At 38.3% G+C, this 14,457-nt stretch overlaps 1 protein-coding gene across 1 annotated transcript in view; it reads left to right on the top strand.

The window, feature by feature from the left end:
- The window catches only part of spock1 (SPARC (osteonectin), cwcv and kazal like domains proteoglycan 1), a 242,627-nt gene extending 237,942 nt beyond the window's left edge, over positions 1-4,685 (top strand). Inside the window, exons 9-11 of the mRNA XM_084133115.1 lie at positions 19-81; positions 194-331; positions 1,679-4,685. Coding sequence (XP_083989241.1) covers positions 19-81; positions 194-331; positions 1,679-1,863 — 386 coding nt within the window. The 3' untranslated portion in view covers positions 1,864-4,685. The remainder of the gene's footprint in view (positions 1-18; positions 82-193; positions 332-1,678) is intronic.
- Positions 4,686-14,457: the final 9,772 nt, after the last annotated feature.

The following is a 14,457-nucleotide window of genomic DNA, read 5'->3' as shown; positions in this document are numbered from 1 at the left end:
AAATGTGTGTTTCTTCAGGCATGCCATGTCAGAATGAGATGAACAGAATTCATTCTCAAAGCCGAAGGAAGACACTGATAGGTGGGTGGATTTGATGAACTGGTGTTAGCTCCTCCCCCCTGACCAATCAGACAAATGATTGTGTTTATCGTTGCTGTACTCATCTCGTTTGTGTGATTCTCTCTGTCTGAAGGGACGTATGTACCGCGCTGTACTGAAGATGGTTATTTTAAGGCCACTCAGTGTCATGGCAGCACCGGTCAGTGCTGGTGTGTCGACAAATACGGCAACGAGATTGCAGGATCCCGCAGACAGGGCAACCCTACCTGTGGTACACACACTCTCACTCTCACACACACATACAGCCTATATACACCAGTGTCATTTTAGTATCATCTACTGTATATATTTATATACTATTATATAATATAATATTTTAAATGAGCTTTTATTTTTATATTTTCAGTTTTCATTTTAATTTTAGTAATTAGCCACTGCAAGCACCACTTCACATTTTCTTCAGGAAATGTACATTCTAGTTTTGTTATGCTCTTTCGCCATTTTCTTTTTTATGTCCATATATACTTCAGCTTAAACCTATTTCAGTTAGTTGTTAAAGCAAGTTCTTTAAGTAGATTTTTATCTAATATTTATATTTTATTTGAGCTTTATTTCCATTACCAAAAACTAATTTTAAAAGTTTATGTTTTGTGTTATGTGCGTTTGTTATATATAGCTATTAGTTTTTTATATAAACTGTATATATAATTGTAATGAGGTTCAGTGTTTGGAAGGAAGAAGACGGGGTCGGCGTGACTGGGACTCGTACGTTTTATCGTAAAACATTCAAAACAATACACAAAAACAAAAGGCGTGCACACAGCGCATTCACCGTAGCCGCGCTACAGCTCAAAACACTTTCACAATAATACTCTTTCCGCTGGATCAGCTCAGACTCTTTCCACTTGCTGACGACGTACGAGTCCTCAGTCCATCTCTCTCTCTCCTCTCGCACTCCACAGCGGCTTATATCCGGTCTCATCATGCCAATTACTGCAACAAGACACAGGTGTTCGTCATTTGCACTTGACCTACTTACGCACTGCTCGTCTCCTTTCTCTCTCTCCCGTTACAGACCTGCTGAACCACGCCCCACTCGCCACAATAATATATTTAGTTTAATATATTTTTAAGTTTAAGTTGGCGTTTTTCATCTAATATAAAAAATATATATTTCAGCTTTATTTCGATTACAGAAAGCAATTTAAGTTAAAGTTGTAGTAATTTTATGTGCTTTTGTATTTTTTTTTAGTTTTTGTTTTATTAAATATTTCTATTTAGCTTTAATTTAATTTTTATTTAATCATTTTAGTACTTAAACTTAGTCAGCTTAAACTTATTTCATTGAAAATAATTTTTAATAGTCTTAGTTTTAGTTAACAGTAACAGCACTGATATATACACACACTTTGATTCCTAATGTGTGTGTGTGTGTGTGTGTGTGTAGTTCTGACATCTAAAGCTCCATTATTCAACAGTGTTTCCTGAGATCTCTTTCAAAATGTATAAAACATCATATTTTATATATAATAAATGATCTTCCTCAGAACACACACACTATCTATCTGCCTGACACCTTCCCTTTCATCTGCCTGTGTGTTTGTGTGTGTGTGTGTAGAGGAGGATCAGGAGACATCTGGAGATTTCGGCAGTGGTGGTGCCGTGATTCTACTGGACGATCAGGAGGAGTCTCCGCAGCGTGGGCGGGGTCGACAGAAAGAGAGGCGGGGTCGACTCCACCCCCGCGGGGCGATCGAGGATGACGAAGACGGAGAGGATGACGAGATTGGCTACGTCTGGTAGCTCCGCCCACCCATCTTCTGTTAATTAACCAGGGACCCATGTTAAAATGCACAGTTCTGAAGCCATTCCAGCTCCGCCCCTCGGACACGCCCCCTTCTTCCCGCCCCGCTCTCATTCTGGATCTGAACTTGTCCTCCTCATTCTCTCTTTCTTTAGCCGCCTCTTCATGTTCTGTCCTCTGTTTTCCCACGTTCAAACACTCCTCTTGTATTCTAGATGCCTCTTTGCGGCTCTAGGCGGTAGACGTGCATGATGAGATTGTTAAGCATTTCGGGGCTTCTTACCGGTTCTACATAAGATCTTTTAAAAGGGTTCGTTCTCAGTGGTGGTATGCATGAACGCCACTGTAGAATGCATGAAACGACGGCTGAGACCTTTGAGGGTGAGGATCAGGTGGGCTTAAGGCAAACGCGCACTACAAGACTGAAGCTCATCATGCTTTCATGTTCTAAATCTGCCAGAAGAGGCTGCAGATCGTCAGTAATGGTCTCTTTGTGTGAGACACTTTGTGACTAGGCAGAGATGCTATGATAAATTTAAAACTAGTTAAAATCTGAGCAAAGAGCAACAGCAATGAGCTAATGAGATTGCGAGAAGTAGGGTGAGATTTTTGTTGAAAATGATGACACTTTTTCCAAAACACTGGCTCATGCAAATTTTTCTTCAAAAAGTTTCTTTTTCTTCTTTTTTTCTGTTAAAATTTGCAAATCTGTGCAAAAATGACCCAAGCCCTTCCTTTATGTGGTTTGTGTGAATTACCTTCCTCTTGTGTGAACTACTTTGTGTGAGAATGAAAGCGAGTTTGGCTGAGTATAGTGTCACTAAAACAACACACAACACAAGAAACTGTGAGTGTAAATGTGCGCAGGATGATGAGCTTCAGTCATGTTGTGTGTATTTGACTTTATGCTGCTTTCACATCATTTCACAATTACTGTAATTTTTTATCTTATATTTATATTTCAGCTTATTCAGATAATTTCCATTTACTCGAGATGTAGAAAGACATAAGATATTAAGTCTTGATTTCTGAGAAATTGATCAAAATTAAGTGAGTTCATGGGGTCAGAAAATTTTTATAAAAATAATCATTTGAAAGAATCATTTTATAATTTGAATGAACTTCAAGTTAATTTTTCTGACCCTATTGACAGATTTTAGTTTTCTTGTTTTGAGCATAAACTTCTTGAACTTTCCAAAATCAGGCATACATTTTTCAGAAGACAAGAGATTAATATTTCATGTCATGTTGCATTTGAAGTAAATGTATCTTGATTTAAGATGTTTAGATATTTGTACTGGAAAACAAGACAAAAATACTGAGGAAGAACAGCACTTTGTGTGTGTGTGTGTTGACCGTTGTGGCGTCCTGTAAAAACAGCCGTAACAGCAGCAGCAGCTTCAACGCTTCAGTGATTAACTAGTTATTTGGCTGCCTGTTTGATATGATTTCATTTGATTACAGCCATTGTCGTCTGGAGCGTTTTCTTTGTTCTTCAATATTTTGCAAAATAATATAAACATGAATTAGTGCATTTATCATTGATGCCATAGTAGTAAATAACATGCGTCCAAGGATGTGAACAGAATCTGGTAATTGCAGTAATTCTGACTCGATGTGAATGCAGCAGTGAGCGCGTCGGCCGTGAGCCTGATATCATCATTTGTTAGTTGATGAATTAGATTCAAAGTCCTTCATTCTGTTTTTTAAGGACTATTTAAGTGGATCGTGACCTTTGCGTCGACTCTCTTTGCGATGCGTTCACTGAAGCTTGAGAGTTTTGGCTTGACAGAATTCAGAAGCGATCTAACGGCTCGTCAGCCTGACCTTTTTAAAACCATTACTGAACGCTTCCTCTCGCTTAAAAACAGAAGGCGAATGAAAAAGCTCTCTGAGTGACGGCTGCTGCGAGATGGATTTGCTGTCGTTAGCACATCCGTGAGTTTTGAAAGAGTTCTGGGCCCTGGAGTCACATCCGCCTCCAATCATTCATCTCGTTCTGCATTCGTCATTTGATCAAATCTGAAATAGTTTGATCCGACCCAATATGTCAAGCTTAAACAGTTTTATAAGCACACGTGCGGTTCACACGGCTGGTGGAAACGGAATCATGGTTAATTTTCCGCTTCTGATTTGCATATAGTTCTGAATTTCCAAGTTTTTTGGCAATCTCACCACTTGCACAGGACCGCTGTCAATCCCACAATCCCCTGCTCGGCTCCTATAGAGAATGAACTGGAGACGGCCGCTCTTAGACCTTATCGGATGATCCACGAGGCTCAAACACAAACACTGCAGAAGAGTTTAGTGCTGATATCAGATCACAGCAGCTTAGTTCTGTTCCTCTGGCTCTACACACACTCGTTTCTCATCTCTCCGGCATGTCTTTTCTCACTCATGTCAGCGGCGTTTTGGAGCGCGAGTTCTGGAGGTTCTCCGCAGAAGGAGATGTCTCGCTCAGTGATCATAGACGGCGCTGCGGATGGATTATATGAAGCGTTTTACGCCCAGAGGGGAAGTTTCTGGATGCCCCTGAGGGATTATGGGTAACAGAGGAATGAACTGATGGGCTTTTGGCTTCCTAACACCTTTTTTTCTTTATTCTTTATTTCCTTTATTCTTTATTCCCTACGGAAATTATTATTTATCTCAGAGTAAAAGACACATTTACTAGATGCACATGATTTCAGTGGAACATATAATCAGACAAAAAGCATTTACTCACCCTTATGTTGTTCCAAGCCTGCATGATTTGTGTTTTGCCTTCTGTAAAAAGCAAAAGGAGATTTTCAAAGAATGTTTTTTTTTCCCCATTACAGTTAAAAAAATAAAATAAAATAAAGGTTCTTTATTGGCATTGAGGGAACCTTTCCGTTACACAAAAGTCTTTCTAGTGGGAAAAGGTTCTAGAGAATGTTCTTCACACTAACACAGTCTACGTCAGACACAAGCGATGCGACACACGACAAGAACAAACAGAACCCATTATGATCAGTGATGCTGTCTACACTGGATGCGGTGCGAAGCGACACGACAGATTCCCGAAAGTAAACTGATTCCCCGTTCTATTTTTGACATACTTCAAGTGCTCGTACTACTTCTGACACGGAGAACAAATGGATTTGCATCGGTCGCTTTGTCGTATCCGGTGTAAAGTAGACAACCTCAAGCTGTCCGGTGTAGACACGGTGCAAGAAAAATGGTTATTTTAAAGCAACACTAAGGAACATTTTTTACCTTAAAATAATGTTTCCAAAATCGTATCAGTGGTTCATCAAGTCGTAACAGGGTGAAAGGCACTTCTGGATTTGCTTTACCGGGTCGCGTTTCTGTAGTTCTGAGGAGACATAAGAAAACTACAAATTTGACTTGCTTTACGTCAAGCGTTACAATAGTCATTATTTAGTTTTTCTACGTTTCTGATGTCGCAATACATCATACTTTCATGAAATCATGCAACATACTCTACCTTGTCTGTGGACATCGTTCATTCCAAAGCCGGTGCTGGATAAACAGCGAGCGTGCGACAGTCGGCTGCGGGCGGCGAAATGATTTACGACAGCGGTAATGGACAATTCCGCTTCCAACCTGTAGGGCGACCGAAGAGGAAAAGTTCCTTAGTGTTGCTTTAAGAACTGAAAGGTTTTTTGCCATTGCATTTCAATGGTGTTGCTGTGAAAACAATCTTTTGGAACCTTTATTTTGAAGTAACAGCAGTCCATGCGACTCATGCACTAGATTTCATGTCCTCATAAGACTCTTTATAAGGAACAGACCAACATTTAAGAAATGCATCTTATTGCACTTTATTAAATATATGAAAACATTAAATATGACACCAAACACCATAGGTTTTCATGTGATTGGAGAGATTTGAGAAGACAGAAAGTCATGCACGTTTGGAACAACACGACGGTTTTTCCTTTGAATCTCCTGAAATAGGGCTGCATGATTTTGGGGAGAAAAAAATCTAATTGCTATATAAAACTGTGATTTAAAAAAAGCTCCAGGTTTGCTGTGCTCGTTTGTAGGGCTGCACAATTTGGCCAAAGTTTTGTCATTTTATATCGATGTCTATAAAATAATATTAATAATGACAATTTTTTTGTTTTTATTAAAAGTTTAGAGCCCATAAAAGCCCGGTTTATAACCCCTTCTCATTATAATTTTGGGAAGATGCTTAGCATGTTTTCTAATAAATGCATGTTAAAAGTGACCCAAAGTCATATATGTATTTAATTAAATCATAGCCTTTGTGATTGAATACTTTTACTAAGCAATATCGCGATTTCGGTTTTATTTCAATCAATCGTGCAGCCCTATCCTGAAATAATATAAATCTAAATATAAATATAAATAATCTTTCTTCCATTCTAAATCTCTTTCTTTCTCTCTCTCTCTCTGTCTATCAATCACATTCTCATGATGAGCTGAGAGCGTCTCACACACACACACACACACACACACCGTATCTGATCTCTGCAGAACTGCATCATGGACTTCTGATGATAACAATGACCTTTGACCTTTGAGGTGACCTCTCCCCTCCTCTCTAGTGCTGCTGTGTGTCTGATGCCTGGCCTGCAACTGTAAACTTCCCCAAACCTGTCCCGTCCCGCCTCTGCCTGCTTCGCTCCTGTACAAAGGTGCAATAAAAGCTTTGTCACGATGTTTTCACTTATTTTACCGCACACACACACACACACACACACACACACACACACACACGCACGCACGCACACACAGGTGACCCGAGCGCTCACACCTGCAGCTACAGATGAAACAGTCGATGGCCATATTTGCAAGAGTTTCCTTTGTTAATTCTCTATATTTTTTACTCTGTAAAGACAATAATTAATGTGTAAAAAAAGAAGAAAACCGCTGAATGTTCAACTGGAGATGTAATTAATGACGTCATGTGGCTTCGTCCATTTGCCTTGCCTGAGTCTGGATGTGTATAAACCCTCCTGTGGTCCTGAGTGTACAGACCTCCTCTCGCTATTTGTCTGTCTCTCTATCCGTCTGTCTCTCTTTCCACCCAGACAGTGCCGGTGTTCACACCAAACTCGCCGTTCAATCTGGCCCAATATGGCTATTTCAATAGTTAAAATCGATAAAATTGAATGACAGTCACACAAAATTACTGAAATGATATGAATACCTACACTATTAAAAATAAAGGTTCTTTATTGGAATTGATGGTTCCATAGAAACCTTTAACATCCATCTTAGACAGCAACATAGTGTCGGCACAGAACCACGTGTACCGGATGTGGGCCGGATCTGGGCCGTGTTGCTGTCTGGGATGAAATATTTTCATTCCACAAAAGGTTCTTTATAGTGGAAAAAGGTTCTTTAGATTTTAAAAATGGTTTAAGAACCGTTCACTGAAAGGCTCTTTGGGGAACCAACATTTTTTCTTCTATTGCATCGCTTTAAGAAACTTTATTTTTAAGAGAGTATTTTTCAAAATTGTTCTCAGAAATCATTGAACCACTTCAGAGTTCAAGAATTTACTGCCCAAGTGGACATTGTTATTGGTCTGCGATCTCAAACGCCCAAATATCAGCTGATTACTCATTAGTTAATCACTAGTTCTGGATCAGAACTGAAAAGTGCCCCCTGCTGGTTTTGATTCAGTAACATCAGATGTTTAGCAGAGTCTCCAGCTGAACACCGGCACCGTTTCAGTGGTTTCTCTCTGTTTTCGTGTTTTCCCGTCATTTTCCCCTCCTGATCGAGAGTCCCAATTGGAATGTTCTTTTTCTGGGCTGATTTGTTTTCTCTGTTCGTTTTGGTTTGTTTGACTTTTTCTTTTCTTTTCTCTCTCTCTCTCTCTCTCTCTCTCTCTTTTTATTTTTTATTTTTAACTGTAAAATGGTTCCTTGAGAAAATGTTTGTCTGAATAAAACTGGAGTTTGTCCTCGTCCAGTTCTTCTCCAGATGCGAGAGTCTTTTCTTGTGACGTGTGTAGGAAACTGGTGGCTGTGAATCAACTTAAGGTTTGAGAACTGGTTCTTATTTTAAAAAAATATTGAATTGAACAGTTTTTATGGCGTTCGGTTCCATTAGCTGTTCTTGAACATCTGAAACGGTATCATTTAAATCCATCAACGTGCGCGTTTTACTTTGATTTGTTTATTTAAAATCAAATGGAAAGTGTTACAGAAGCTCTTTTCTTCCATACTGTGACATCAAAATGTAATGGATTATCGATAAAAAGAACAAATGTGGGGCGGGACTTGGTTCTGCACTGTAAAAAATTATATGATCAATAAGTTATAACAACATATGTTTTTACATTGCTTCAACTCATCAAAATAAGTTAAGCAATTTTTTTCTTTTTTTATAAGTTATAATTTTTTTAAAGTCCGTTTAATGCAATTTAAGTTGAAATGACTGAAGTCATTTCAACTTAAATTGCATTAAACGGACTTTTAAAAAAATGAGTTGCATCTTGTGTTCAAGTTGATTGTACTTAAAAATTTAAAAGCGTCAACTTTTTTAACACTGTGTGCATTGGTTGTTGATTGGATGTTGAGAAGTGGGCGTTTCTCAAAAATGGAGGTGGATCTAAATGTGAACTTACAGTAGATTGTAATAAAGTGTTGGTTTATGCAAACTTTTTCAGCAGAAGATCAAGTTAAGACATTTTGTTCAAATATCAAAAAAAAATAAAAAATTAAATGCATATACTCATAATAAGATCTTTAACATGCATTTAGAAAATGGATAGGGTGAATTTTAATTTTATGCCGAATTCTTCCTCCGGTTTGGATACATTTGGACGTTTTCTGCAGAACAGATTAAAAATTATGACTCTCATCTAGAAAAATGTAATCCCTCCACTGCAACCTTAATATCATCAATGATCTCCATGTAGTGATGTATTGATTGTTGTCTGAAACACTATTTCCCATGGATACACCCTCAAAACGGTTCGTTCAGAGCCACACGCATCCATCAAAGCTAATGATCTCCAGCCGACACGGCCCACTTTCTTCCTTTGTCTTCATTTGATAAGCTTTATTCAGCCATTGATTTCATAAGACCCGATTTATACGCTTTAATTCATTAGGCCGGCAGGAAAATCCATTATTTTGTCAGTCACTCTTCCTTTGCGTCTCTGTGTCGCCCACTCGTTCTCTCTCTCTCTCTCTCTCTCTCTCTCTCTCTCTCTCTCTCTCTCTCTCTCTCTCTCTCTCTCGTTCGTCTCACTCCATTTAGGACGTGCTAAACGATATGGTTTCAGTGGGCTTCTAGAGCATTCCTCTTCTTCCAGAATTTTTTATTGAAGTGGGATCTCCTCTCTCTCGGCTCCTCACCTCTGATAAAAGCAATTTGGAGCTGACGGCGGCCGTGGAGTTTATTTACAGACGGTAACGTGGGAATTTGCACCATCTGGACTCCTCAACATACCTGCATTCAACATGTCAATTTGTCCTCTTTCAGACTTCGTCAGAAAACAAGAGAGCTGTTTCAGAGGTCTCCAGAGGGATTGTGGGTAGTCGCAGCATATGCCTGAACGTGTGTTCCCTCCTCGAGCGAGACAGCGATCAGCATTATTTCCCTTTATTATGGTTCAGTATGACAGGGATTCAGATCTGCTGATTGAATTAAAAAGTAAAATTAGGTTCTTAAGTTCCTTCTCGTCTCGTGTGTATGAAGCCCATTTCTGCCACATAAAAAAAACATGCTTCGGTAAATCCTAATTTTGACATAAAAAGTAGTCTATGACAAAAAATATATATATTTTTGCATCATAATTATAACTTTTTGGCTCATAATTCCAAATTAGTGTTTCAGAAGTTTCAACGTTTTGATGTCATAATTGACTTTTCTCATAATTTCAACTTTTGTAATCTAAATTTTCTAATTCTAATTCTTAAATCTTATAATTTAAAGTTTTGTCATAATGACTTTTAGTCATACTCATAATTATGACTTTTATTTCAGTTTTCCCTTGGTATTTCATAATTTCAACTTTTTATCTCATATTTTTGATTTAGTAGGCTATTTCAGAATTTCAAGTTATCTCAATTTAAAATTTTCTATTATAATTGACTTTTTATATAATAATTTTGACTATTTCATAACTTCAACTTTTAATGTCATAATTTTTACCTTTTATCTCATAATTTTGGCTTTTGACTAATTGACTTTTGATTAATTTTGACTAAATAATTTCTACTTCAATCTCATAATAAAAAAATTTGTCATAATGACTATCTCATAATTTGAACTTTTTGTCATATTGTGACTTATCTCATAATTGTCTCATAACTTTTTATCTAAATATTCATATAGTACTCCACATTTTCAACATTTTTATCGTATAATTATGACTTTTTATATATAATTATGATATTTTATGTCATAGATATGATTTACCAAAGCATGATTTTCAGACTTCCCTGCATATGAGAAGAGCCCTGAACTCTCAAGTCTCCATGATAATCAGGTCTCTTGATATGGCAGAACTTTAATACTCAGTGTTTGAAGTTTCTAAAAAATCCCTAGTCATAACCACGTGCTCAAGTTTGCCTTGGTTTATATCACTAACTAGCACAAGCTCATTCATATTGAAAGGTGGATTGTGAGTAGATAAATCCAGAGGTGATGAAGTCGACAGGTCTCTTTCGTTCAGATCGGGTTCACTAGCCACTAGAGGACGTGCTGCTCTTCCCGTTCTGCCATATTAAAGTAAAAAAACAGCCTCATTCAGCCTGTCAGTCAAGCCAAAAAGGCACTGAACTCCTGCTTTCCCTCGTGTTTGACCTTCGCTGCTTGAATCGCACACACACACACACGGCTGGATTAGTAGCGCTGCGCCTGCAGCAGTGTCAGGGAAAACCCAACCTACATGTACTGGCCTGGATCTCACTCTCTGTAAAACTACTATTTATATTTATGACACTGACACTCTTAAATTCTTCATTAATCCACTTAATAATTTAGAGCTGAATCATAAAGCAGCTCTTGTCAGATGTGACAGGAATTATCTCATGGAGATTATAACATTCACACACATGTAGAATCAATGACAAATGTGACCCTGCATCACAAAACCAGTCACGAGTCGCACGGGTATATTTGTGGCAATAGCCAACAATACATTGTATGGGTCAAAATTGTTGCAATTGTTGCAAAAATATTTTGCACACGCCCCCTACTGTTGATTGGATCACTCTTTCTCCTCCCCCATCATGAGTGACACGCCCCCTACTGTTGATTGGATCACTCTTTCTCCTCCCCCATCATGAGTGACACGCCCCCTACTGTTGATTGGCTCACTCCCCCCCACCCTATTTTGAGTGGACACGCCCCCTACTGTTGATTGGCTACAAGTGTGTTGTGTTGCTCGGTCCGAAACACTTCCATTCTCACAAATCACTTACTGCACCTTTAATGATCCAAGCCCAATTTATTAAAGTATTTTTACATTTCGCAACATGATTGCCTTTGACGTTTTTTTATTTTTAGTTCAAAAGTTACCTCTTATATTCCCACTGAGCAATATATTTTATAGGGCTGCTGGTTGTGCTTCTGATTCCAGGTCTGATTGTAAACACACTTCAATCCAGATCAGTCCAGACCGAATCCTCTCTGGAGGTAATGCACCGCAAACACGTGTTACATGACAGACATATTCAGCAGCTGATCCTGTGGAAGTCTATCATTTCATGCTGGTCTGTCACTGAACTGGAAGGTGATGTGTTCGGTGTGAGGTGAGTTTTCATCAAGTTTCCTCAAAGACGTAATTCACTGAGTGTAAGAAACGTGTTTGAGTTCCCGAAGGGATTATATCATTCTGAAGGCATCGTGAACTCAAGCCTGAAAACCGAACGGATGTCGTCTCTCACCCTTGAAATAACCCCGACACATCCACCTGAACGACAGATAACATCCTCTGAGAGCAAATCAACCGGTGTGTGTGGAGCGAAACGCTCTGCCTGTCCCTGTCACTCACAATTAATGATGGCTCTTCATCAATAAAGAAAAGGAAAAGAATTGAACATGCAACCTAATGAAGAAATGCAGCATACTACTGCTAGAAATGTTTTGCTGTTGTACAATTATTTTTAAATACTATTTACGAAACCACTAGGCAGTATACTAATATTTAGGCCTGAATGTATTATGCATTTGTGTTGCAAATTAAATGTCCGTCCATTTGGATTACACAGTTTTAGGAGGCCATTAAGCCCATTTCTGCCACATAAGAAAAAACATCATGCTTTGGTAAATCTTAATTATGACATATACTTAAGTCATAATTATGACATAAAAAGACATTGAAATCATGACATACCAAGAACCATTTTGTAAAAAAAGTGAAATTATAACAACAAAAAAGTCATAAAAAGTCTAATATTAATGTGATGAAAGATTTCTGTAATATTAACTGAATGTTACACAATAACCAGCATTATATAGTATTCATTTTGAAAATATGATTATTTCTATAAAATCAAATAGTTGCAAATAGTTAAAAATAAACTGTACAATGATTTTTTTTTTTTTTTTTTTTGAGTGCAGAAATCTTAACTCTTTAATTTATGCTTGACTAACAAAGAAGTGTTTTTTTATATATATATATATATATTTTATGTTAAATCTGTGTAATCCAAATGGATGAAAATTTTAAATATAATTCAAATACATAAATTTTAAATTTAGACCAAAATATTTTTAGTGCACTGTGAGAGCAGATGGCTGTGGATGGAGACTAGAGCAGACTGGACCAGTGACAGGTGTGTGTGTGTGTGTGTGTGTGTGTGGAAATATCTGAAATCCTTGTCCTTGTGGGGACATTTGTTAGCCTGGAAATCCAGACCCAAATCCGAAAGATTTCCGAAATCCGAATCCGAAAATTCAAATTGTGCTCTAGCGAGAACTGGTCCCCATGAGGAAAACAGTTTCTAAATCATACTAAGTGTTTATATATATATATATATAAATGCGGAACGTTTTCTGTGATGGGTAGGTTTAGCGTTAGGGTTAGTGTAGGGTGAGAATATATACCATTTGTACAGTATAACAATCATTATGTTTATAGAAAATGCCCCAAAAAACATGAAAACCCAACAAATATTATACTGCTAATATTTGTCAGTTCTTGTCACACACTCATATGCAACTACAACTAATGTTAAGCTTGAACCATAACACTCAGTCTAACCTTTAAACCTGACCTTTGACATCTGACCTTAAGGTCAACACGTAATCAAATACGTATTCTGTTTACATCCTTACATCATGTTCCTGGTCTCATTTTAAATTATACATCAGTTATTATGAATAAATTGGAGTATTAAATAAACAAATAATTGAGCTGAATAATGACGCTATTGTCTTCCGTAGAGCTGCTTTACAGCAAGACATTAACATATATGTTCCTGTTTATTAATATTAAGCTGCTTTGAAACGAGCTGTATTGCATAAAGCGCTACAGAAATAAAGGTGATTCGACTTTACCTTCGACCTTAACCCTGAACAGTAACCATGAAAGCACCGAGTATGCGTGTGCTAAAATTCAGAGTGTTTCCCTACATGAATGATGGGAGATCACGTCTGATGAATCAGTCTCAGAGGAGAGGCGCGCCTCTGTTGACACATAATGGCATCAGTTCCTCAGCAGATCTTAGTCTTCATTTGATCTCGTCATGTTGACGTGTGACGAACTGAAGCAGCATCTGCAATAGAGGCCAGATGTCTATCAAACACGGACATGACTCCCATTTTTTTCCCCATTTTTTGCATACTGACATGAGTATAGGAGGTCATGTGTGTTTAGGACACATTTGCATTCTTGAATTCTGCCCATTACCCAGCGTCCTCTCTGCCAGGAGATCCTGGCAGGGCCTGAAAGCGTTGCCATCTCCCCCACAACGAATTCCTCTCCGAGTCATCTGGTACCAAGCTTTTCCATTTGGAACAAATCTGTTGGCCGGAGTTTCTGTCTTGGCCGTCTTACGGCCCAAAAGGCCTCTAAAAGCACCACATAACATCTAATGAAATGATGGAGGAAGAGCAAACCGGATTAATCCGGCTCCTGGATTAAAAGCCCCTTTCACACAGATATTCCAGAAAATACACGGATAATGTCGTTTGATTTTGGTTCATTCACACTGCCAGTGATTTTCCAGAATCTGTGAGTGTGTTCACACACATCCCGTAAAGACAAGTGAAGTCAGGATGTGATAACTCCTGTCAGATGTCAGTTCTGCTGATAACTCTTCGTCATTTCTACATAAAGGCGAGTCCATACTCCCCAGTAGCGCCACTGGGTTTGCCGATTTGCATTAGCGGACCCCCACCTGCTGTTAGCATTCCATTGACTCCCATTCATTTTGGCGTCACTTTGACAGTGAATAACTTTACATCTGAGGCGTTTAAAGACTCCATTTATCCATTATTTATTTCTAAAGAAACATGAAAATGTATAAAAGGCTCCATTACCTTGTATCTTACGTTATGGCCCCGTAGAAGCAGTTTTTGTAAAAGTAGGCTAACGATTGCGTCATAACCACGCGTCTCTCTGTCGCACAGTAGAGACATTACCGTATGGACGGGAGGAGAAGCTCGCGGGC

This window comes from Abramis brama (genome assembly GCF_963993115.1).
Source record: "Abramis brama genome assembly, chromosome: 13".
NCBI classification, from domain to species: Eukaryota; Metazoa; Chordata; class Actinopteri; order Cypriniformes; family Leuciscidae; genus Abramis; species Abramis brama.
Note: the sequence above shows the minus strand (reverse complement) of the source record. Positions and strands in the feature narration are given on the sequence as shown.